At 40.1% G+C, this 27,284-nt stretch overlaps 1 protein-coding gene across 3 annotated transcripts in view; it reads right to left on the bottom strand.

Annotated features, from left to right (window-relative positions):
• Window positions 1–27,284, bottom strand: part of BLM (BLM RecQ like helicase) — a 123,786-nt gene that overhangs the window by 41,411 nt on the left and 55,091 nt on the right. For all 3 annotated transcript variants that reach the window (XM_075558016.1, XM_075558017.1, XM_075558015.1), the window contains 5 exons: window positions 25,373–25,564; window positions 23,541–23,659; window positions 22,516–22,629; window positions 20,646–20,744; window positions 19,634–19,782 (listed from right to left, as the gene is read on the bottom strand). In XM_075558016.1, coding sequence (XP_075414131.1) covers window positions 19,634–19,782; window positions 20,646–20,744; window positions 22,516–22,629; window positions 23,541–23,659; window positions 25,373–25,564 — 673 coding nt within the window. The remainder of the gene's footprint in view (window positions 1–19,633; window positions 19,783–20,645; window positions 20,745–22,515; window positions 22,630–23,540; window positions 23,660–25,372; window positions 25,565–27,284) is intronic.

A 27,284-nucleotide genomic window follows, 5' to 3' on the forward strand; every position in this document is an offset into this window, starting at 1 on the left:
CAGGGGTTGCCTGATTCTTAACAGTAGCAAAATTATAGTTATGAACTAGCAACAAAAATAATTTTATGGTTAGAAGGTCACCACAACATGAGAAACTGTATTAAAGGGTCATGGCATTAGGAAGGTTTAGAACTACTGCTTTAGAATAAGCAACCATTTGAGATCAAAGGCAAATGCAGAAGGGTTAGAAAGGAGGGAGGAATAGAGGTAGTGGAATAAGTGGTGGGCATTACAATCAATGAGATGAAACAAAATGTGTATGAACTGTTGAATGGAAAAGGGATTTACTTTGTATGCCTTCAGCCAATTCACAATAAAAAATGTAAAGGTGGGCGGAGGGAGAAAACCCTCTGTTAAGCTCTCATAACTATACGTTCACAGTTTCCTTCTTTTTTAAAAAAATAAATCAGTTTTTTGGGGGGCTATTTTAACAATCCATTCATCAATTGTATCAAGCACATTTGTACATATGTTATCATCATTCTCTAAACATTTTTAAAATCATTTTATCAGGGGCTTGTACAACTCATCACAATGCATCCATCCATCCATCCATTGGGTCAAGCACATTTGTACATTTGTTGCCATCATCATTCTCAAAACATTTTCTTTCTACTTGAGCCCTTGGAGCAGTTTTCTTCTTATATCTCTGATTTCTCCATCTCTTTCACTTCTCACTTTGTTAATTCCTTAAGTGAGAGCCATTCCCCAAATGCTTGGCTTCTGCATGATCTCATTCAGGAGTCTCCTCATTTTGGTTAAAGAGCATTTATATATCACTCCCCTTGATTTCAACTGATGCCTCAGTTTAGACCCCTTTTTGCAGGTCTTAGACTACATGCCAACTTCTGTCTGGACCACAGGTCTAAATTTAGAGCATGCTCACCCCACGGGTTCACGAAAGATTTCCTGAGGTACATGCTGCTTTCTAAGAGCAAAGATAACATGAAAGGAATGCACGTCTAGATTCTCCATTTTCACATGGACATATCCCTAAAGCTGATCTGAGAATGCACCCACAACCAAGACATTCTGCCAAGAGAGTAAACAAGCTAAGCAGCAGCAATGGGAGAAGAGTGATGACAAGCCCCATGAAGATCGTTCAGGAGCAGAAGCTAGAAGAGATGAACTTCCTGAGTGGACAGAGAAAGCCTTCCCCTGGAGCTGGCACTCTGAATTTGAACTTCTAGCCTCTGAAACTGTGAGAAGATAATTTATTTAAAAACAACTTTATTTATTATGAAAATAATTGCTATTTCTGTTATCGTACCACTGGATAACTAAGAATCAATGCAGGTGATATAATGGCTAAGCACATAGCTCACACTCAAAAGGTTGGTAGTTCAAACCTACTAGCCATTTTTTTTAGAGAAAGATGGGACAGTCTACTTTCATACAGATTTTTGCTTTGCAAACTCTATGAGGCAGTTCTACTGTTTTGTACACATCACTATGCCCTGGAAACGTCTTGAAGGCAACAGGATGAAGCTTTCTTTACATCAAGTACTAGAAACATTTAGTGGGGTTTCAGGTTTTTACATGTTTTACATATTGCTGTTAAAGGTGAAATACAACTTTGGCAGTGAGATATTTTAGCCCTTTTGGGAGGTGTTCTGATTTCAGATATACAGAGAACAAGCTGTGGGAGTAAGATTTTTAACCTTAATTAAGTTGTTTCTTTCATCCCTATTGTCATAGAATGCATTACTCCTAAGAGGCTTAAGAAACTGTGGCTTAACAATAGTATGATGCTATCTCTCTCGGATACAACATTTGTATACAACATGTTCAGAGTTCTCTTAGTGTTTGACATAGCAGACCACGGTCAAGGAAACTGGCAAAAAGTGGTAGATAAGGAACATATGACCGTGGACTATTTTGATCATTCTCAGTTCGTTATTTACAGTCCCTGCTATGGCAAAGGAAATGGTAGCACTGATAAAAGTGCTCGGGAAAGAATTGCATGTGAGCACAAAGGAACAAGACAGTTCCAGAACGGATTTGAGCCGAGTTGGGCAGAAGCTGGGACAGTGGCTGAGCCTCTATACCCACATGGATGCAGCAATGACTGCACTTGAGTGGGCTTCCCGCCTTATTCTCACACTTAAGACTCTACTTTTGTTTTAGAACAATAGGAAACAAGAAGAAATGTGGATGAGAATGTAAACAAATAAGGAAACCTCACAGACTGACGAGAGCACAAGATGGTGAAAGCATGGACACAGAGTTAAACACAGCTCCCACAGGACCAGCAAATCTACTCCGAGATATCACTCCAAGAAATGGAAAGCACATGCCCATGTACAAAATTGTAAAACATTTTATTAGGGGCTCATACAACTCTTATCACAATCCATTCATATACATACATCAATTGTATAAAGCACATCCGTACATTCTTTGCCCTAATCACTCTCAAAGCATTTGCTCTCCACTTAAGCCCTCTGCATAAGATCCTCTTTTTTTCCCCCTCCCTCCCCGCTCCCCCTTCCCTCATGAGCCCTTGATAATCCACAGATTGTTATTTGGTCTTATCTTGCCCTATCCGGAGTCTCCCTTTCCCCCCTTCTCTGCCGTCCATCTCCCAGGGAGGTCACATGTGGATCCTTGTAATCAGTTCCCCCTTTCCAACCCACTCACCCTCCACTCTCCCAGCCTCGCCCCTCACACCCCTGCACCAACTTTCTTAACAGCATTATCTACCAACGATAATATGAAAAAAAAAAGTGTGGCATACTCATAACACTGGAATATTATTCAGTCCCAAGAAGGGATGAAGTGGAGAGACGTGTTACAATGTGGACGACCCTTGAACACATGGCCTGTGAAGGAGGACAGGAACACAAAAGCTGGCGGAAGATGGGCAAGGATGATGAATGAATGGGCTCGGGGTTTCTTTTCGGGCTGATGTTCTAAACTTAGATCATGGGGACAGTTCCACACTCTGAAAAGCGAGTGAGCTGTACATTTTAAAGAGAAAATTTTGGAGAGGACTTCCGGGGAAGATGTGATGGAGTGACACATACCAGAGGGACTTCGCTGAATTCAGCCCAGGAGAGTTGCTTAGAGGGAAATTCAATGCTTCTGGAACGCAGGAGGAGCATCATAAAGATAAGGAGGCACAGACCCACGGGGTTTTGAGGGGCTGGGGGCTTTTAGCTTACCTCAGTGGAAACCCGCTGGGGCTTGACCACGGCCCCACCACTGTCTCTGCTGGCGCCCAGATCATTTGGAGCCTGTGGTGGGGCTTGGTCTCAACACAGCCACAGTTTACCACTGCCTGCCTCAGGGCAGGGACTGAACCCTTGCAGCTCCACGGGCAGGAATCAGGGTTCAGCTACACTGTTACTTTTGATTCCATCTCTGCTCTGTCCCCACACAGTCTTGGAGGTCGGCTAAGGGGATTTTTCTCAACACACCTACAGCTTGCTGCTGCCTCTGGGAAGGAACTAAAACCCTAGTAGCTCTAAGGGCAAGGATGGGGGAAGGGGTTCAGCTATATTGTTGCTTTTGTTTTAATCTCTTCTCTCTATCCCCACACAGTCTTGGAGGGCTGTGCAGGGTTTTTTTCTCAACTCAGCCACAGCTTGCGGCTGCCACCTTGGGGCAGGGACTAAAAGCTTGCAGCTCCACAGGCAGGGATCCGGACTCAGCTACATTGTTGTTTTTGGTTTCCCTCTCTTCTCTATATCACCACACAGTTCAAGCTGTCTTATTTTTTAATTTTTTTCTCTTTGTTTCTTTCCTGTTCTCTCACACTCCACTGCTGACCTCCAGACCACTCCCCTTAGCCTAGGGCATTTACAGGTGTGCCACACCCAGCTAAGTGAGCTCCACCCTGTGTAGCTAACCTGAGGCTGGAAAGAGCCCTGCTGACCTCCACCAGGGGATGCTCTGCCCAACTTCTTACAGGGGAATTCCTGCCTGTGTACCTGGGGGCATAAAGCAGCTCAGCAAACACTTGTTAACATTCCAAGCTGCTGCAGGAACCTCTGCCCAACCTCTGCAACACCAAAGCAGGCAACCCACCAGCTTTCTGGGGCACTCCCCTGAGAGGGAAGCCACAGGAAGATAAAGTGGTAGGTTAATTTCATAGTAAAATTAGCTGTAGGCAGTTCGAAGCATTCCTACAAGTCTCCCAGAGAGAGCCAGTGCTCCTCGGCTCCCTGGAAAATGGCACCTAGCTCCTCTAATACAACGCAATGCAAACAGCCATCAGGCCCAACGACCTCAATGGAAAAAAAAAACAGGAGAAACAAAAGGCAATGGCAGATGTCCCAAACATAACAACATGCATAGAAGAAGCAGACATTGAGCTGCCACAGAAATAAAGTTTCAGAATGCTGCTTGGAGTCATACAGGATATGAGGGAAACAGCACAGAAAAAGGATGATGAACGCCATACACCAAAGGGAAATACAGGAGCTTAGGGAAGAGATAACAAAAACCAGTAGCAAAAACAAAGACCCCGAGAATCCACTGGAGGAAGCAGAGAACCACACCAGTGACTTGGAGGACAGGCAAACAGACTTTAACAAATATGAACAAAAATCTAATAAGAACATCAGAGAAGCTGAAGAAAACCTAAGAGATATGTCTGATGCTATGAAGCAGAACAAAATTAGAATTACTGGCTTACCAAAGGAAGACAAAACAAAGAAGTTGTCTACAACAATTGTGAGATAATTCTTGGAGAAAAACTTCCCCAGGTTAAAGAATGAAAACCAGGCAACTATTCAGGAGACTGAAAGAACACCAGCAAGACTGAACCTCAAGAAGAAGTCACCAAGGTACATAATAGTTAAACTATCTAACTTTAAGGAAAAAGGAGAAAATCATGAGAGCAGCTAGGGAAAAAAAGCAATCACATATAAAGGTTCCCAAATAAAAATATGCTCAGACCTATCAGCAGAAATTATGAAGAGAGTGGAGTAACATATTCCAAAAATTGAAGGAAAACAATGCAAACCCAAGAATACTCTACCCAGCCAAATTATCGATCAAGAGAGATGGAGAAGTAAGAGTCTTCCTAGACAAGGAAAAACTCAAAGAATATGTTAGAAGAAACCCAGCCCTACAAAAGATCCTTGCTGATCCAGTATGGGACGAAGAACAAAGAGACTACCACATAGAACAACCTCACCCCGAGGGCAACAAAGAGAACACAGACGCCAAGATAGTAATGGCTTAAGGATGGAAAGAAGTCATGAATGATACATACACAAACACAAAAGAACACTAATGAGAAAGAAAAGTAGGAAAACACCCAACACAAAATGTATAAGATGACATCACAGAGTCCGTAGATGGAGATAATAACTCTGAATATCAATGGCCTGAACTCAGGCATTATAAAACAGACTAGCAAACTGGCTTAGAAAACACAACTCATTAATCTGCTGCCTACAGTAGACACATCTCAAGACTACACTCAAAAATAGGCTAAGAATCAAAGGCTGGAGACAGGCATACAAGCAAACAACAATACAAAAAAAGCAGGGGTTGCAATCCTAATCTCGGATAAAATTGACCTCAAAGTGAAAACCATGAAAAGAGATAAGGAGGGACACTATATAATGCCCAAGGGAATGGTAGACAAAGAACCAGTAAGCATTGTAAACATATATTCCCCAAATGATAACCCACTGAATACCTCAATCAAAAACTCCAAAAAATGAAAAAAATAAATCACGGCCTCAACAAATATAGTGGGTGACATCAACACACCGCTCTCCAAGAAAGATAGATCACAGGAAAAGAAACTCAACAAGGAGGCTAGAGATCTAAATACTACAATTAGACAATTTGACCTGATAGATATTTTCAGAGCTTTCCATCCAAATACAAAAAAATTCACATTCTTCTGAAGTCCACAAGGCACATATTTGAAGATACACCGCATGCTGGGGCATAATGTGAATGTACATAAATCTAAGCACATAAGGCTAGAAATCAACAAAAGGAAGACGAAGAAAACAAAAGCAAACAATTGGAGTATGAATAACACTCTACTGCAAAAGGAGTGTGTACTGGCACAGATCAGAGATGAAATTAGTAAATTTCTAGAAGACAACAAAATGAGCACATGATGTACCAAAACTTATGCGACACAGCAAAGGCAGTTATCAGAGGAAGTTCATAGCAATACATGCACACCTGAGAAAGGAAGAGAGTCATGATTGATAGGCTGGCATAAAATTTACAACAACTAGAGCAGAGTCAGAGGGCAATCCTACTAAGAGCAAAAGAAAATAAATTATAAAAATGAGGGCTGAGATTCAGGACAGGGAAAATAAGAAAACTAGGAAAAAATTAATGCAGGTAAAACTTGGTTCTTTGAAAGGATAAACAGAATCAACAGACCACTGGCAAGCCTAACCAAGAAAGGAGGGAACAAATTTCAATAGCAAGAATAAGGGATGAAAGAGGGGACATTACAACAGACCCTAATGAAATCCAGAGGATAATTACACAGTATTCTGAAGATTGTAATCCAATGAATTCAACAATTTGGAAGACAAGGGCAAATTCTTGGAAAAACAATCCTTCCCTAGACTATCCTCAATGGACGCCCAGAATCTCAACAGACCCATAGCAACAGAAGACATAGACATGGTTATCAAGGAATTACCAACAAAAAAATCCCCTGGAGCAGATGGCTTCACTGGAGAATTCTATTAAGTTTTTAGGGAAGACCTAACACCAATCCTACAAAAACTCTTCAACAACATAGAAAAAGACAGCAAACTCCCAAACTTCTTCTATGAAGCTAGTATAACTCTGATACCCAAACCGGGCAAGGATCCCACAAGAATCGAGAACTACAGACCAATATTCCTAATGAACATTGATGCAAAAGTCCTTAACAAAATACTAGCCAAACAAATAATTCATCATGACCAAGTGGGCTTAAAACCAGGGATGCAGGGATGGTTCAATATACGAAAGACCATTAGTATTATTCATCACATTGAGATGAAAAGTTATAAGAACCACATGATATCGATAGATGCAGAAAAAGCATTCGACAACATCCAACATCAATTCCTGTTTAAGATACTTGAGAAGATAGGAATGGAAGGAAAATTCCTCAAGATAATAGTTATATATGAAAAACCAACAGCCAATGTGGTAGTCAATGGAGAAAACACTAACACAATCCCACTGAAAAAGGGACCAGACAAGGATGCCCCTCGCCCCCATTCTTATTTAATATCATGCTGGAGGTTTTAGCTAACAGCATAAGGCAAAGAAAAGACATCAAAGGTATTCATCTGGGGAAGGAAGAGGTGAAACTATCGTTATTTGTAGATGATATGATTTTATATACGGAAAATCCCCAAAGTTCCACAAGGGGAGTACTGGAAGTAATAGAAGAGTTTGGCAGAATGGCTGGATACAAGATCAACAAACAGAATTCCATTGGACTGTTATACACATCGGATAAGACCACAGAAGAGGAGACCAAAAAGGTGGTACCCTTCACAACAGCCAAACACAAATGGAAATATCTAGGGTTATACCTGACTAAAAGAACAAAAGATCTATATGGGGAAAACTAAAGAACACTATTACAAGAAACCAAGAGTGACCTCAACAAATAGAAGACTATCCCATGCTCGTGGATTGGAAGACTCAATATAGTCAAGATGTCAGTTCTGCCAAAGGCACTATATAAGTTTAATGCAATCCCGATACAATTACCCTCATCCTTCTTCAAATAAATGGAAAAACTGATGACCAACTTCATATGGAGAGGGAAGGAAGAAGCCCAGAATTAGCAGAGAACTCAAGAAGAGGGACACAGTGGGAGGGCTTGCTTTACCTGACTTTAGCACACACTAGACTGCCACAGTTGTCAAAACTGCATGGCATTTGTACAATGACAGATACTCAGACTAATGGAAAAGAACTGAAAACCCAGAAATAAAATCATCAGCATACAGACAACTGATCTATGGTAAGGGCCCTAAAAATATCAAATGGGAAGCAGATAACCTCTTTAACAAGTGGTGCTGGAAAAAATGGATATTTACCTGCAGAAACATGAAGCAAGACCCTTATCTCACTCCACGCCCAAGAATCAACTCAAGGTGGATCACAGACTTTGAAGTTAAACTCCAAACTATTAGGGTTATCAATGAGGGAATGGGGACCAACTTGAGAACTTTGGCACAGGGAATACATAGGCTATCAGAAATAGGGAAGGATACAAACACAGAAGAGGCACAAATTGAAAAATGGGATATACTGAAGATAAAACACCTGTGTACATCGAAAGAATTCACCAAGAGAGTCCACGTACTGAGAAAACATCTTTAGCAATGGTACATTAGACAAAGGCCTTATTACTAAAATCTACAATACTCTGCTAGCTTCCAAAAAGAAAAAAACTAATTGCCCACTTGAAAGTTGGGCAAAGGACCTGAACAGAAGTTTCACAGGGGCAGAAATCAGAACGGCCAACAAACATATGAGAAAATGTTCCCAATCTTTAGCCATAAGAGAAATGCAAATTAAAACAATGAGGTACCACCTAACACCCTGAAAGGTTGCCCAATTAAAAAAATCAGAAAGCAAAAAGTGTTGGAGGGGCTGAGGGGAGACAGGAACTCTTATCCACTGCTGGTGGACTTGTAAGTATGGACAACCACTATGGAAATCGATCTGGCGATATATAAAACAGATGGAAATCGAGTTACCATAAGACCCGGCAATCCCCCTACTGGGCATATACCCAGAAGAAGTAAGAAACAAACCAAGGCCAGACATCTGTGCTCCAATGTTCATTGCGGCACAGTTCACAATTGCAAGGAGTTGGAAGCAATCCAAATTTCCATCAACAGATGATTGGATTAAAAAGCTGTGGTATATACATACAATGGAATACTACGCATCATTAAAAAGCAGTGATGAACATATGAAGCACATTGCTGCATGAGAAGAACTGGAGGAAACCATGCTAAGTTAAGTAAGTCAAGCACAAAAGGACAAGTACAACGTGAGTCTGCTGAGGTAAGCTTTTTTAAAAAAAGGGGCATAGGGAAAAAGCTACTGTTTACAAACATTCCTGGGGTGAGGACCAGGTAATATGACAGGGACCAGACCAAATACAGGGATATATATGGTAGACAACTAAAAAATAGGTGGGGAAAGGGAAAAAAATAAAAAGAAATGAGTAGTGGGGGCACATTGCACTAATCCACCCAAGCGGAGGGTACTGTTTATATCTCCACAGGGAAAGAGGGACCAGACTTCAACCCAGTGCTCCAAGATGTGAACCCAACATGTCAGCGTGGAGTAGGGGACCAATGGAGAGCGGTCTGGGGGGTCAGCCCCAATCCCAACTACTAAGTGGACACCTGCCCCTCCCCCCAGAAGAATTTATTTCAAGACGGTATTTAATTTGCAGCTCTGGGAGAGGGACATATCTGATCGGAGCACAAGGGAGCACATGAAGTGGGAGAAGAGAGTGGAGCACATCATGGCCCACAAGGACTTGACGACGATGACCCCAATTAGAGCAGCCAGTCCACAGGGAGGACCACATGGCCAGCTCCACTCTGAGACATTACGCCCCTCACTGACCCATAGCCCTACAGGGGACAACAGCAGAGACAGTGTGGGAACTGGACCCGATCTGATCCCGCCACACAGAGGCAAAACACTAAGGGGGTGCAACAGAACAGCAAGGGAATGGAGCGGAGAGGTCCCCAGGGAATGCTGAAGGTGGACTTTGGGGCCAGGGCATGGTGCCCCAAGAGAGTGGACTGAAAAACACTCCTAAAGGCCAACAAATGATCCTTGAACTAACTATAAGCTTTTCTTTCTTGTTGTGTTTTGGGTTTTTTTGTCATTGGTTTGTTGTTGTATATTGTTGCTTGGTTTTTTTGTCTTGTTTTTGTGCATGTTATTATTTCTGCAGTTCTGTCTAAATAAGATAGGCTGGATGGACAATCTGGAGGAGAAAACAAGGGGACCGACAGTTCTGGGGGGACATGGGAGAGGGGGATGGGAGAAATGTAGTGGTGTTAATATATGACAATAATTTATGAATTATGAAGGGTTCATGAGGTAGGGGGGAGTGGGGAGAGAAGGGGAAATGAGCAGTCGATATTAAGGGCTCAAGTAGAAGGCAAATGCTTTGAGAATGATGGCAACAAATGTACATATGTGCTTGACACAATGGATGTATGTATTGATTATGATAAGAGTTGTTCAAGCCCCCAATAAAATGATTTAAAACAATTATCAAGGGTTCATGAGGTTGGGGGTAGCAGGGAGGGATGGGAAAAATGAGGAGCTGATGCCAGGGGCTTAAGTGGAGAGCAAATGTTTTGAGAATAATGAGGGCAATGAATTTAAAAATGTGCTTTACAAAATTGATGTATGTATGGATCATGATAAAGGTTGTATGAGCCCCTAATAAAATGATAAAAAAATTGGAAATTAAAATTCAATAAAGATTTGTAAAAAAGAAAAACAAAGCAAAACAAAAGGCTGGGACATTCCAGGACAGATGATCCCTTCAGGACCAGTGGTAAGAGTAGTGATACTGGGAGGGGAGGGTGGAGAGGGAGAACCAATTACCAGGGTATAAATATGGTTTCCTCCCTGGGGGATGGACAACAGAAAGGTGGATGAGGGAGATGTTGGACAGTGCAAGTAAGATATGACAAAATAATAATTTATGAATTACCGGGGGTTCATGAGGGAGGGGATAGTGGGGAGGGAAGAGGAAAAATGAGGAACTGATGCCAGGGGCTTAGGTGGGGAGCAAATGTTTTGGGAATGATGAGGGCAATGAATGTACAAATGTGCTTTACACAGTTGATGTAATCAGTATGGATTGTGTTAAGAGTTGTATGAGCCCCAAAGCAAAACAAAAGACTGGGATACTACTATGTACTTTAACTAAAGAGTACTAGATGTTTCTATTTCCATTACAAAGGTTAGTAATTGTGATAGGTTTATCATGCTAACTCAGCCAACAAGACTGTGTGGGCGGAGTTTAATCAGGCTGCACCTTGATTAGAGGGCAATGAGATAAATGGCTCTGCAAGGCCTACTCCATGGTTCTTGCTCTCTGGTGCTCCTACTAGCCTCAACTGTTTGCTTCATAACCTGTGGGCCAAGCCAACCCATGGACCGTGCCTCTTAAGTTTGAGGCTCCTTCTAGACCTGCTTCACCACCTGGCTGGTATGGATATTGCTTGAGCTTGCAGCTGGTGGATCCCTCTGCCATGCTTGAATTTGAGAACCCATCAGGGCCTGCTTTGCTATGCTCCCAAGCTACTGACTGTTGCTGACTCACCCTGCTGCCTGTGGGGTAAACTCTGTCTGTCTTGCCTGAGGAAACACTCAGCTGTCTGCTTCCTCTTCCTTAGACCAAGCCCTCCTGAGTTGAAGGACTTTCAGTCTATTAACTGTTCCACAAAAGTGAGTTGTACTGTGCCTTCTGAGTGGACTAATTAGCTGTTACATTCTTGCTGTATAAACCTCTCCTTTTATAAGTATATGGAATCATAAGAATCCTGGTTTTGTTTCTCTAGAGAACCCTGCCTAACACAGTAATAAAATAATAAAATTAAAACTCATGCTATTTTAAGTGATTTTGAAGAATGGAATTGACTGAAGTTCAACTCTTGTTACTTTTGGAAAGGAAATAGATATAATGGAGATATTATTATTATTCAAATAAATTTTTAAAAACATAAGAGTCCTCTCTTTTTTAGTATAAAATGTCTATTTAGCTATAGGTTTTAGCAATGAAGACTGGAATTGCCAATTAGTTTATATGGTAGACATTTACCATTATTTGAGAGCTAAATCTACAGTTCTAAGGTTTTGATAAAACTAGATTTAAAGCAAACCCTAGTGTCATAGTGGGTTATACACCAGGCTGCTAGATCCAAGGTTGTAGCAGTTGAAGTCCACAAACCACTGAACAGGTGAGAGTGACACTTTGTTGCCAGGAAGATTTTGGGTTGGGAACCTGTAGGAGCAGTTCAACTCTGTCCTAGAGGCTCACCATGCATCGGAATCAACCTGGTGGAGGTTGCTTAAATCTAAAGTCTACTATATAAATTAGAGTGTTTTGTTTAAAATACCATAATTAGAAAGCGAGCACTGAAGTGAACAATGTGCTTTTCATAACTCATCTGAATATATACTGGGGTACGGGGTTGCTCTAAGTGAAAGAGTAGCAAAAAGATTTAACAGTCATTAAGTCTTGGTAAAACTGTTTTGGGGTGTCTGTATTTCTCAGCTAAAGAAAAGTGAATAACGCTAACAACCTGGCAGTGAATTATTTTCCTGGTTACGTGGTTTCTACAAAATTTGGAGGAGTTTGATGAGTTGTCAGCTGATAGATCATTAAAATAATTTTTGATGACAAGTCATTATGTAATTTTTGGCATATACGTCAGAGGAATTCAAATAATTGAGTGTTACTGCTCTAGTAAAATGCCTTCCAGTCCCATCTACGTGTTTATATGAGCAATTTACTCAGTGATTACATCTATAAAAATAAAAAGCAGGAACCAACTCAATTCACCCAAAGATGTGAATTAATGGGGAGCAGGAGGGGGGAGAGTTCTATGCCATTAAGAGAGACAGTCTCAAAGCTTATGATGAACAATTATTTTAAAAAATATATTTAAGCTGTTATGATCAATTATGAAGTACTGACTATAATGATAGTACAAAAAGACAATTTTGGTATAAAAACAAATTTTAATTTATATGCATATTTCTGTTGTAGGTAAATATGGGATTAGCAACAAGACTTTTCATGCATAAAAATGAGTTTGAAAAGAAAAAAGAAAAGAATCTGCTAAAGAGTTGAAACATTTTTAATATGTTTTTAAAGTGGAGGATAATGAGTGTAGAGTCACTACCATATTTATTATTTACTGGATACATTTGAAAGAGTAAGGCAACAATTTTGATTAAAAAACAAAACAACAGGGAATCCAGGGCAGATACTCCCTTAAGGACCAGTGGTGAAAGTGGCGATACTGGGAGGGTAGAGGGAAGGTGGGGTGGAAAGGGGGAACCGATTATAAGGATCTACATATAACCTCCTCCCTGGAGGTCAGACAACAGAAAAGTGGGTAAAGGGAGACATCGGACAGTGTAAGATATGAAAAAATAATAATTTATAAATTATCAAGGGCTCATAAGGGAGGGGAAGTAGGGAGAGAGGGAAGAGAGGGGAAAATGAGGAGCTGATACCAAGGGCTCAAGTAGAAGGCAAATGTTTTGAGAATGGTGATGGCAACAAATGTACAAATGTGTTTGACACAATGTATGTATTGATTGTGATAAGAGTTGTATGAGCCCCCAATAAAATGATTAACAAAACCCCCAAATACAAAAAAGTCAATGTTCACAAAAGGCCATGTTCTCTTTAACTACTTAGATGTATGGTGGAACATTTTAGGTCTCAGGTTAAAGATATGAGAGGAGGTACATGTTTTTCAAAATTCTCTAGGGCAGTACCAGAAAAAAAAAGTGCAGAGAATTTGAATATCTCTACTTTATCTGTTAAACATCCCAAGTGTCACCTATCTAAAATCAAATTCTTTACTTTCCCGCTCTTCCCTGCTGTCCAACCTCCTGTGTTGGATAATGGTCGATGATACTAGTCACCAGTGTTGGAACTACAGTGTCAGCTTTGACTGTGTCCACCTTACTCCCTGAAACCAGGTGCCGGGATTGCTGATTTAACTTTGCCTTCTGTTGACTGTCCGCACCATGAGCCTCCCTCTCCAGTCAGTTCCTAAGAAGCTGCTCTGTGCCTCCAATTATATGTTCCCCCACCTCCCCTCTTCTATTCACTAGCGGGCAATCATTCTGATTATGTCATATCTCAGGTCAAAATATTTACCGAATAAATGTAAAGACGTTACTATGAGGACCTGCAAGACCCCCCATGATTTGGCCTCAACCCCTCTCTTGAGAGTCTCCCTTTCCTATTTGTCCAATGGATTACTTGCCATTTCCGGAGACTTTTATGTCAGAAACTTCAGCCCTTGATTTCCACTTTGCCTGATAAAATGCCACTCATCTGTCACTCCACGCCTCCTAAAATGGCTATAATCTAAACGACAGACAATAACAAGTGTAGGCAAGGATGTGGAAAAATTGGAAGTCTCATATACTGCTGGTGGGAATGTAAAATGGTACAGCTGCTTTGGAAAACAATCTGGAAATTCTTTAAGAGATTAAATACAGAGTTATCTAATGACCCAGAAATTCTGCTCCATAGTCTGAGGTATTTTGCCCATGCAAAAATGTGTATGAAAATTCTTACATGAAAAAGTTACTGTATTATTCTGAAAACATTTTACCTAGAGGTCCATTGGCTGATGAATAGATTAATAAAACATGGAATATCCCTATGGTGAAATATTATTTGGCAATTAAAAAAAACACTAATATATGTAACAATATGGATGAGCCTTGAAAAGTCTGTTACGTGAAAGAGACAATAACATGTGTGACATACATGTGTAAGTCAAAAGTCTATCTATTAGGGTTCCAGTTCATACATCCACAGATGCATGTCACATTAAACCTGTCTCTGCAGTCAGTCTAGGGATAGATTCAGACAAGTTCTCTCGGCGTGACACTTGTCTTAGTCTCATTGGGGTGCCTAAGATTAAAAAAATCAAAAAGTCCAATCAAAGCATGGCTTCTGAAGGGATCTATGTGCTGGTTCAGTTCAATTCAAGGCCTTAACACAGAAAGGTCAGCTCAGAGACAATGGCAACTACGTATTTTTGGGGCTTCCATAGAGGTAATCTTTATAGATTTTTCTGAGTGACCACAGGGCTTTTTAAAGAAAAACTTCTATGAAAATTAAAAACTGTACTTGTGATAAAAAGCGAGGAAAGCTGTAACGAGGAATTTTGTTTCCATCACGACAACGTACCCGTTCAATGCAAAGGCTGTCCTATGAGAATTCTGTTGGGAAGTCTTCCCCCATCCATTCTACAGCCCAGGTCTTGCCTCTTCAGACTTCTTTTTGCTACTAAAACACCACGAACATTTAAAAGGAGCAAGATTTGAATCCCTTAAGATGTCACCATTTATCAAAGCATGCAGGACTCCTCAGGGAAATGTTCACCATTGCCACTGAACCGACTGACTCGTCATGACCCTCTGGAGCAGTGGTTCTCACCCTTCCTAAGGCTGCGGCCCTTTCATACAGTTCCTCATGCTGTGGTGACCCCAACCATAACATTATTCTCATTGCTACTTCATCACTGTCATTTGCTACTGTTATGAATCATAATGTAAATATCTGATATGCAGGATGTATTTTCATTGTTCAAATTGAACATAATTAAAGCATAGTGATTAACCACAATACAATATATAATTATATATTGTGAAATATTTATTTCTAATTACAAATAAATCAAATTTTGTCTTGAAGCATGGTGTAGCATGGGTAACAGTCTTCATGCCAGGTACTCATATGTGGGCATTTCTTCATGTGGGTGGGCCCGCCTGGAGACAGATAGAGGAGCAGTCTCAGTTTCTAAGACCATCAGAAATGTGTTTTCCAATGGTCTTAGGCGACCCCAGTGAAAGGGTCATTCGACCCCAAAAGGGGTTGTGACCCACAGGGTGAGAACCGCTGCTCTCTAGAGTCTCCAGGGAGTCCTGGTGATGCTCTAGGGTCAACAGTGGACTACTGATTGCAAAGTCAGAGATTCAACACTACCAGCTGCTCCGCAGGAGAAAGACGCAGCTATCTGTTTCGGTGAAGACTGAAACACTATCTGAGGTCAATAAGAGTCAAACGGACTTGATGGCAGTGGAGTGGGATAGGATTTATGGGAGCAGATAGCCTCATCTATTTCCTGCAGAGCAGCAGCTAGTGGGTTTGAACAGCTGACCTTGTGATTAGCAGTACAACACTTAGCTGGCAGCGCCACCAAGGTTCCTTTTGGGTAAGAGTTACGGAGATGGAAATATGGAACTACCACCTGAGAAACAACAGCTTTAAATTCGTACCAATATTTTTTACCTAACCCTGTATTGAAATTTTAAAAGTATAAATTGCTGAATGGAAAACAAATTTACTCTGTAAAGTTCACCCAAACAATAAAAATTTTAAAAACAACCTGATTTTTAAAAGTCAAATATATGAAATGTGTATAACAGGCGAATCTAGAGAGACAGAAAATAATATGAGTTGCTTAGATTTGGGGGCAATGGGAACTGACTGCTAATTAGGGGTTTATTTTAGAGTGGACTGAAATGCTCTAAAATTAGACAGTAGTACAAGTTGCATAATCCTAGTTAAATGAGTAAAATTTACTGGTAAGTGACATGTCTCCCAATAAAGATGTTTTAAAATGTCAACAGGCATTCCTCCGAAGGGGCTGACTTCCTTTGTAGTATTCTCTCTGACCCTCCTCTTCATTATTGACACTTCTGGCTACCGTTAATCTTGCCTTTTTGAGTTCCCAGTTACAACGGATACCTAAGGTGCCTGAGTGGTGCAGGGGATTAAGCATTGGGCTGCTAACCAAAAGACTGGCTGTTTGAACACACTGGCCCCGGGAGAAAGAGGAGACTGGCTGCTTCCGTAAAGACGTAAGCTATGGAAACCAGCTGGGGCGGTTCTACTCTGTCCTATAGGGTCTCTCTGAGTCCGAATGGACTTGACGGCAGTGAGTTTGTTTTTGTTGTTGTAATCATCACTTGTTTCCTTCTGTAATCTTGATAATATTTTTAAAGATCCTAAAACCAGATGGCTACAATTAAGTTCCTGTTCCTACTAGATATATGATCCTAAGCATGAACTTTTTATCTCCGGGTCTCAGTGTGTTCATCTTTAAAGTGGAGAAAATGGAGTATTTGCCTTGTGGTGCAGTGGTTCCAGTGCTCACTTGCTAATCCGAAGGCTGGTGGTTTGAAACCACCAGCGCTGTGAGGGAGAGATGTGGCAGCCTGGTTCCATTAAGACCTACAGCCTCGGGAGCCTACACACTACACTCTCTCCTGCAAGGTGGCTACGAGTTGGAATCGACTCAGTGGCAATGGTTTGGTTTGCTTTTGGTTTTAAGGAAATAGAAAAGGAACTTATTTTATTATTCATCTCTGTATCTTCTCAACAGGAAGAATATCCTAACAGATTGGCAGTAGGAAAGTAGGAGTCCAGGTCTCCAACTCCAGGCATTTCTGACTTTACCAGAGCCTGGCACAGCAATAGCTGGGCAAATGGACTCCCAACAGAAGAGAGCTTCAAAAGAGGAGCAGGAGACATGCACGAGGTCCCCTACCTCCACTAATGGAATCACTCCCAAATATGAAAGTCGTAAGTATTTTAAGGACTCAAACGATTTGCCCACATGTTCACATTTGGCCCCTCTTTAAACAATTAGGCATTATGTGCTAGACTCAGGAGATACATAATCTATTGCTCTTCCAGGCAGATCCTCCCCTCACATTCTATAAAAAGAGATTAAAGGTGGCTGCTTCTATAAAAATATGAGGTGTGTTTTGAAAAATGGAATTAAAAGATAATAGATTCCTCCCCCCCACTATCATGATCCCAATTCTACCTTACAAATCTGGTTAGATCAGAAGATATACACTGGTACAGATAAGAGCTGGAAACACAGGGTATCCAGGATAGATAAACCCCTTAAGACCACTAATGAGAGCAGCGATACCAGTAGGGTAAAGAGGAGGTGGGGGAGAAAGAGGAAACTGATCACAGTGATCTACATATAACCCCCTCCCTGGGGGATGGAAAACAGACAAGTGGGTGAAAGGAGGTATCAGACAGTGTAAGCCATGAAAAAATAATAATTTAAAAATTATCAAGGATTCTGGAGGGAGGGGAAAACATAAAGAGCTGATACCAAGGGCTCAAGTAGAAAGCAAATGTTTTGAGAATGATGATGTCAACAAATGTACAAATGTGCTTGACACAATGGATGGATGTATGGATTGTGATGAGAGTTGTATGAGCCCCCAATAAAATGATTTTTAAAAGAGAAAAAAAAGAGATTTTCCCCCATGAACTTTCTGAAGCATCCTTGTATGTTTGTTTGATGTCTGCTCAAACATCACACATTCTATACCCACAAACATTTAAAAAGTGAATGGAATTTCTATCATTTCTTTTAACTCTGGGCTTTTGCCAATTAGCAAAGCTGATGTAAAATAATAGCAGATTGTATCTACCATAAGCCAATGTAAAAAGACTTATTTTATACAAGCACCTCTCTGAAAGAGAGATTAGATTAAAACATTCCATTAGACATTTTGTGATCACACAACACATTATTCTAAGGACTATAACATTTTTTGCATTCCAGTATGATCATTAGATCAAAGAACTCTTAGCACCAAAAGACATTAGGGCTAGTGACAACCAATGAAAAGGCTGAGAGAATTCCATGGTGCCTGGATCCTCAGTTTTAGATAAGAAAATGTAGACAGAGTCAACCACATCTATAAAGGTCTCTGGCTATGTGACCCTCATGACGCCCTTCAGAGTCATCTGTGACTTTCAGTTATTCTCATGACTCTGCTGTTTTTACTGTGACACTTGTTGATATGCTGATGGTCTGTACTCCCACAGAAATAAAACATACACATTAGACGTCCAGGTTAGCATCCTTTACAATCATTAATCCTACACACACATACACACACACACACACCAGGTTAATATTGACACCTCAAAGTCAATATGCCCACCAATCAATTCGGATGAAAAGAGTATTTTAAACTTGGTACACAATACATGTTTTATAAATATTTACTGAATGAATGAACCTACCAGAGAGTGCACTTGTCTCTATAAGCTCAGGTACAGGCACAAAATAAGTTAGTAAAATCTATGAATTGTAGGCTCTGGGTCCTGTAAACGGTTAAGCGCTAGTCTACTAGCCAAAAAGTTGGCAGTTCTAACCCCCACAGAGGTGCTCAGAAGATGGGCCTGGGGATCCGTTTCTGAGGCCATTGCTCTGAACACCCTATGGAGCCGTTCTCCCCACCTCATAGGGTGCCCCGTGACTTACCCCGACGGTAATCAACCACAGCCTACGTGTATGAGGGTGCTTTTCATAGTAGCTTTTGTTATCGAGGTAATTACAGATTTGATAGCAACAAGAAGCATTTTGCTGCTGAGATAAAAACAAAGCAAAACAGCTACTCCACAGTGTCTGGGCTGTTTTAAACATCCTGGATAAGAAAATGGGACTTTAAGGGGAAATGAGGATGCAGGGTGATTTCAGGAAGTAAACTCTGGGCTGTATGAAAATCAGAATGAGATAAATAAATGCTAATTTATTACCAAGACTGCACTGAGGTCAATAAATACAGCATTTATTCCTATTTCCCAAACAGAGTTGGGATAGTCTTTAAATTCAGTGAGTGAAGAAAAGCCCCGGGGGTGTGGGCCCTACTGGTTCCCAAACTTTGCTACACATTGGAATTACCCAGGGATCTTTAAAAAAAAAAAGACATGTATATGTATATGTGTATGCACATAATCCGGGCACTGGGAGTTTCAACGATGAGTAAGTAATCCTAATGACCAGCAAAGCCCGGGAACCAGCGCTCTGAGGATTTTAAATCCATGACTTTCAAAACTTACACCTGAGGTTTGAGAATCTTCAGCTGAGTGAGGATGTCCTTCTGGACCCTGGGATTAGCAGTGGCAGTAAGAGCCATCACTGGAACCAACGGAAACTTCTGCCGAAGCATATTCATTCTTTTGTAGTCTTGACGAAAGTCATGTCCCCACTAGTTGGGAAAACAAACAAGCCTTTCAGACTACTTTCTTACATACAAAGGAAAAATGTATCAATCCCCTTACATCACTCTATTTTAACACTATGAATATAATCCCTCCCCACCCTTTGCAGTTTTGCCCTCCAGAAACACACCCGTGAAAATTATTTTAATACTCATTTTATTAATGTCTTATTAATACTTCTGTGGCTGTTTATCATCTGTAAGATAAAGGACAATAATTTATTTTCTGTAAGGTCCCTGGTGGCACAATTGGTTAAATGCTTGATTAGTATCCAAAAGGTTGTCGGTTTGAACCCATCCACGAGTGACTTGGAAGAAGCACTGAAGATCTCCTGAAAGTTCACATCCTTCACAGCCCTAGGAAGCAATTCTACGCTGTACATGTGGAGCTGCATTTAGCAAGGAAAATCTAATTATGCCAGCCCTTCCTTAAGAGCCAGCAATGACTACCCATCACCTGCTGGATAAAATCGTAGCCTCTTAATTCCGCATGACAGGCCCTCTATGATCTGGCTCCTGTTTGTCCTCAGGTCATCTTCCACTTAGTCTTGTAAGCAGCTGGAGGATGGGAAGCTTTCTACCTTGTTCTGCATTAGATCCCCATCAGCTTAAACAATGCCTGTCCCAAACAGGCTCTCCTCTATATATTAATTAAAGGATGAAGAAACGGAGTACACACACATTTGTTTTAACCAAATGGATACACTCAATAATAATGGCTACCAACAAAACAGAACCTTATTCTCTGAAATCGCATAGCAATTCACTCCATGTAGATTTCTTGTTAGGTTTAAAATACTTTAATAATATATCTCTCTCTTGATCTCTGCAGTCATAAACACAGTACTCACCTGACTGACACAATGCGCTTCATCTATAACGAAACGTGCCAAGAGCTTCCTCTGGTAGAGATTCTCCAGGGTGGAAAGCAGTCTGTTGCTTGCACAGACCTAGCCAGGAGTGCATTAATACAGAGCAGAGTTAAAGCACATACACACCATGCCATCCTAGTGGGTTTGCTCTTCTGAAGCTACGCTACAACTTAAGCTACATTACAACCTCCACAAAATCGGTTCTTATTTCAATCTATGAAACAGCAGAATTAATACAAAGTCTGAGATTTTAGAATATTGGTCCTCATTCAGCAAACAGTTTATGTATTGGGTCAGAGATTCTTAAATGTTTTTCAGCCTCAACACATCTAAAAATCACCTTATCTACACTGGTAGCAGGGTTACAGATGTGTTATGGTGTGCAGGTCTTTAAAGAGACCTTATTTGTAAATGTATACGTCATAGCTTGGTCTATTGCCAGGGACTAGAAGCAATGAGCATGACTAGAGCCCACATCTTGACAGAAACAGGGCAAAAGGGCGAAAGCCAGCTTGATAGAGCTTACACTGGCTAAGTCTAATATCTAATATCACTGACAACTGAATAAATTAAAAATTCACAGTATGAGTTCATACTGGTATATAAAGAATTATGTGGGGGAAAAGAGAACTTCCTTGCAGTAAATGTCAACCAAAGTAGAAAAATTGCTGACATCCATTATAGTAATAACTTTTCAAGGAAGACTCATCAATGGATGGTAAAATTCATGGGTAAAAGTTTGATGAGTAATAGGTTATTTACACAGTCTCTAATAGAATACCTACCAATACAATAAAGTAATTTTGCAGTAGAGAAATCTGACAGGTTCCACTTTAACTAAGTGGTCAAAGTTAACAAGTAGCACATGTCCTAACACGAACTGACATCAAGTTCCTTGATACAAGAAACTATTTCACTTCTGTGATATTCCTGCCGAAATTGAGGACCATGAATCCATCATGAGAAAACCTAAGACAAATTCAAATTAAAGAACAGTCCTCAAAATAACTGGCCTGAATTCTTCAAACACCCCAAACTCATGAAAGGCAAAAAGAGCTGGAGAAACTGTTTGGATTGAAGGAAGTGTAAAGAAATGGACAAGGAATTAAATTCCTGTATTGGGATTGTTGCTGTTGTTGTAAAGGACTTATTGAGATAATTAGAAAAATTTGGACAAGGTCTGGACTGCTGCTATCTAAAAGAATTCTTGTACTCCAGAAAAGCACAGAGAAGTATTTAGTGGTAAAGAATAGAATGCCTGCAACTTACTCTCACATGTCTCAGGAAAGAAAGATACATAAATAGAAAGAAATAATTACAGTAAAATGTTATGAATTGGAGCTTCTGCAGAAAGGAATATAAGAATCCTTTGTATTCTTATATAGATCACTAATGATGCCACAATAAAAAAGTAAAACTTGATCGACACAGACCACCAACCTCCCTTCCCCACCAGAGGATGAACAACAGAAATATGGGTGAAGATGTATGTATGCATTGTGATAAGAGCTGTAAGAGTCCCCAAGAAAATGATTTAAATAAAAGAAACGTGGGTAAAGGGACAAGCGGTCAGTGTAAAATATTAAAATAATAAAAAAATTGTAATTTATCAAGGTGTCACGAGGGGGGGGAGGAAAAAGAGGAGCTGATAACAAGGGCTCAGCTAGAAAGTAAATGTCTAGAAAATGATGATGGCAACATATGTACAAATATGCTTGATACAATTGATGTATGGATTGTTAAAAGACCTGTAAGAGCCCCCAATAAAATGATCTCTTTTTAAAAAAGTAAAATTTCTGTATCTTTGCTGGACTTTGACAAATCTTAAAATAATGATATAAATACAAACCTTCTCTGGAGTAACATATAAAAGTTTTATAATGGGATCTTTTTTTGATAATTGGAGGTAAATACTTGTAGCTTCGGAGTCAGTCTTATCACCTGTCAGGTATGTGGCTGGAATCTAAATATGAAAGTAGTGAACAATTGAAACATTTTAATACACTTATAAATTAATCTTGGGCTTACATTTATCCTTAGATTTTATAAGTCACGTTCCAAGCCTATCAGAAGAACTATATACATATATCTCAATATATTATAAATAAGAATGAATCATTATAGTTTTTTAAAAAGCATACCCCAAAAATGTATCAAGCACAACTTAAAATGCACTCTAATAGCTTATTTCTTTTTCCATATAAATTACATTGAAAAAACAAACAAGCCTGTTCTAAATTGAATGCTCTCTTGGACTTCCTGGTTATTTCATATTTGCAAGTATGCTAAATATGAATTTAGCATTCAAGAGACCCCAGTCCTAACAGATGGAGATATATGTATATATACATATGAATATATCTCTAGGTTTTTAGGGCATAAGTACCACATGGGACCATGATATCATGGATGGCTGAGCAGTGGCTGCCCCCACTGAGCTAAGACATTCTGTTAGTACAGTCAAACCAGTGGGCTTGCTGATGACCTTGTCATTGCTCATGACCTTGTTATCACAATGTATGAGCTTTATCAGTGTGCATTCACAGTCTACCTTAACTTTATTCACAAGGAAGACATGACATGTTGCTCTCTCTAAGCATACACGTATATGTTTTAAGATATAAGGGGATGAGACCTATATTGATCTGTCAGCAGAAACAGAGAAATACTTTAAGGTTATTTTATTAAAAAAAGGTTTCCATCAGCAAAATATCCTGCCAAAATACATTCTATCAGCATAAAATCACATTAAATGACAGAAAGTTATATGTGCTTTATTCTTACAACTCCTGAACTACTTAATAAAAAGGCTGCCCAGGAGTTCTGACATATCACTTTTCTGCAGTCTGTTCCAAGCTAACTGTTTAAACTTACATCCAAGGAAGTCAGCTTTTGGACTTGATCGACTATTAGCGATCTTAAGGGAGAGACGACAATAGTGACCCCAGGAGAAACGCAGGCAGGTAGCTGGTAACACAGACTTTTACCGCCCCCTAAAAGAGAATTGGTGAAAAAGAACCGATCACATTCCACCTTGATCGCATGAAGGCAACAGTCACCAAGTGGATGACGCAAAATGACTAAAACATGATCTACCTGGGCTCTAAGTGATAGTCCCCCCTGGTACCAGTGATCGGCAACACATTTTTGCAGTCCAAACAACATGTTAAATTTACCTTTGAGGATATCTTACATAGGCACAGACCATTGCAAATACAAAATTTCAGGGCAGGTAAATAAAATACATTTGAATGACTTAAAAAAGTCTACCTGGGAAATTTAAAACAGTAAACTTTCTAGTTCTGGCAGTACAACGGATGCTTGAATTAAAATAATCACAGGATAAAAATGCCTTTGTACGTAGTATTTAAATTTTAAAGAGGAAAAATGTAATAAACTGTCCAACAGTGAACCATACTGAATATGGTTTAATATTTCTTTGATGATTCTGAAGGTACTTTTAGGATCTCAGGTTTTAGGTTTTAGAAATATTAGTAGGAATCTCTTAATAGTGTAGATCAGAACATAATTTCAATTTAAATATCAGTCTGCAAAACTACAGAAGCACAGGTCACACTATCTACTAATGATGGCAATGGGTAATTTGCTAAAGGGGTCCTCAAACTGTCCCTCAGACCCGTTGGAGGACCGGAGTATAGTTTAAAAAAAAACTATGAACAAATTTTTATGCACACCGCACATATCTTATTTTGAAGTAAAAAACAAAATGGGCAAAAACACCCGGCGGGCCGATAAATGTCCTCAGCGGACCACATGAGACCACATGTGACCTGCGGGCCGTAGTGTGAGGACCCCTGGGTTACAACATGAAGAGAAAGACAGAGGTAAGACTTGCATTCAGAAGACCGACACCCAAAGCCCTCCATTCTTCCTACCACATGCACCATCAAATATTTATTAGCTAAGGATTACTATTATTAGCTAAATATAAATAGTTAAAAAGAATATAGCAACTTTGTTATGGAATACTTGTCAACTGCGTATTTAAAATTTTACTTGAAGACACCATTGAACAGCTGCTCTTTGCGATAACACAAGCCATCTTCCAGACTTCTTCAAAACTGGGGCCAACAAAGAACGAGCTATGTGCTAGGCCAGTGGTTTTCAACCTTGTCACGTCCCCTTAATACAGTTCATGTGGCGGTGACCCCCGACCATAACATATTTTTGTTGCTACTTCATCCCTGTAGTTTTGCTACTGTTCCGGCAATCGGGCAACCCCTGTGAAAGGGTGTTCAACCCCCAAAAGGGTCGTGACCCACAGGCTGAGAACCACTGTGCTAGGCACGTTTTGGAGAGCACAGAGCAGGAAGTGAAGTTGCTTGCCCACAGTCACATGGCTCACAGCTTTTAAGTCCAGCCATCACCCCAAGCTGATGGTTGCAACCACACACATTAGGGATACATTGTTAGAAAAATGGCCATGTTCTCTGACAGAGATTTTTTGTTAATTTTCCAGATTTTGACTAGAAAAAAGGAGAAATTCCTAAAGAAATGCTAGTTCAGTCCAACACAATAAGCTTTGTAAAGGGTATGAGGTACTGTAATTCTTGTTCCTATTATGATTTAGGTCTCTAAGGGACAGAAATTCTCTGTAGGTATGTAGATATTTTTATTTCTATTAAAGAGCTTTCATTTAACATCTGCCAATGGACTGCTGCCAATTCATATCTAAAAATACATACCAGTGGGCATTAAGATGAAGCAGTCTTCACCAAGCAGTGCAGCATTGATCGCCTCTAGTTGATTAGTTCTAAAATGATGCAGGCCAAATTTTTTATGAAAAATCTTCATCATTTCTTTTGTATGAGGAAAGTCAAGACTCTGGAAATGCTCATGTTCCACACTTTTGGATGCAAAATTTTGTCCCGACTTATCTAAGAAAATAATGTTAAAAACAATCAGTACCTAGTTACAGGTCAGTTACATCACTGCTGTACAAGGCCCTGCAAAAAACTGTCTTTAACCCTTTGCTGGGTGTTCCGCAACCTCCCATAGCAAACGGCATCCTCCAAGCCACCAGCGACTTCTCCAGGGATGAACTCTGGTCTCCCATGGCTTACACTGATGGCAGCACCTGCTATTATTACCAGTGATTACCTCTTGCTTCTTCTCCCTGGCTCTTCAAGAGAACCATGGATGTTTAGATTCACTTCATTTCCTTTCCTGCCTCTACTACTTCCTGCATCTGCCCTGTGCACTTGGGAGTCTGTCAGATACTCAGGACTGGGCTCTTCACACATTCCGTTTTTGGATTTTTCCAACTCTGACTTGAAATCGCACAGCGGTACAGAGAATACCTAGCTTTCTCTTAAGGTCTGGCTGACACCTCTCCTAAGTTCAAGCCTGCGGGCATCTCCAATTGCTTGCTGGACATTTCAACTGGAATGATTTACCAACACTTGACTTAAAATAGACCTCCCCCTTCTATAAAATAAAAATAGGCCCCCCCTCCTTTTCTCTAAACCTGACTCTATCTCCTGACTTCCCTATTTCCGTTAATGGATGTGTTAGCTTTCCGATTGCCCTCTCATAGGGCCTCTCACATTCGTTCCTGCTCTGCCAGACCTGCTCTGAGAACAGGAGGTACTCACACCAGCTTTGGCAGTTCCTCTAACCCCAGCACTCCACTGTCTCAAAGATAATTGCAAACATCAAGTATGACACATTCTAACAAGATACAAAAACAAATCCATTAATAGTTATTTTAAAGGTCAACAGCGTAACTGTAAGAACAACCCCCATGGTATTAAATCACCAATGGCAAAAATAGGAAGGGCTGCACTTTATAAAATCTTGCACATAGAAACAATTTCCGGTAAAAAAAAAAAACAACAACAACAAACCATTTTGTGGTAACTTTATAGAGTTGATGTAAGGCTAAAATTAATTTTGGCTTTCTTCTGTGAATTTCCCTCCTCCAAAAACATCTCTTTCGAAAACTTAAGCTCCTATTGGGCACGAACTGCTCGTTAGTCAGCTTTCTCTCACCAGAACCTGTAGTGTACCGGGCATACAGCACGTATTCATGAATTACTTATTGAATGAACGAAAGGATTCTAAGGGCTCATGAACAAATAAACTGATTCACCTAAGAAATCTCTAGCTTTATGATCTTATTAAGACTGTCTTATGTTTTAAAAGCTTAAGATATAGAACTTGCTTATCTTCTTTAAAAATTAATCCTTTCTCACCAATCGAGAAGTCAAAGACTACACACAATAACATTTTCAGCATATAAATTCATCTTTGCTTTTGCCCTGCCAACAAATCACTAAAAAACTGGCCCTCGTGAGCTTTTTTGTTTTAGGGAATGAAAAAAAATGTTAATTTATAGGCAAAGCACTTTGTAATGACTTTTAGAGCTTTACTACAATAGGTTATAATTACACATCTTATAAAACTACAGCTGCTATGGAGACAAAAGAGCAACTTGCTTTGGAAATTGTGATTTGTAATTCATATTATCAGTAGAAATTTGCATAGAAGCAATGTGGTTTCCAGGCAATGATGGCTTGCAATGCTTTTCTTCTATAATTCCCATTTTGGGCCGTTTTTTTTTTTTTCATATAATACATACCCATTCGATTTGTTTCA

Source organism: Tenrec ecaudatus, chromosome 9 (assembly GCF_050624435.1).
Source record: "Tenrec ecaudatus isolate mTenEca1 chromosome 9, mTenEca1.hap1, whole genome shotgun sequence".
NCBI classification, from domain to species: Eukaryota; Metazoa; Chordata; class Mammalia; order Afrosoricida; family Tenrecidae; genus Tenrec; species Tenrec ecaudatus.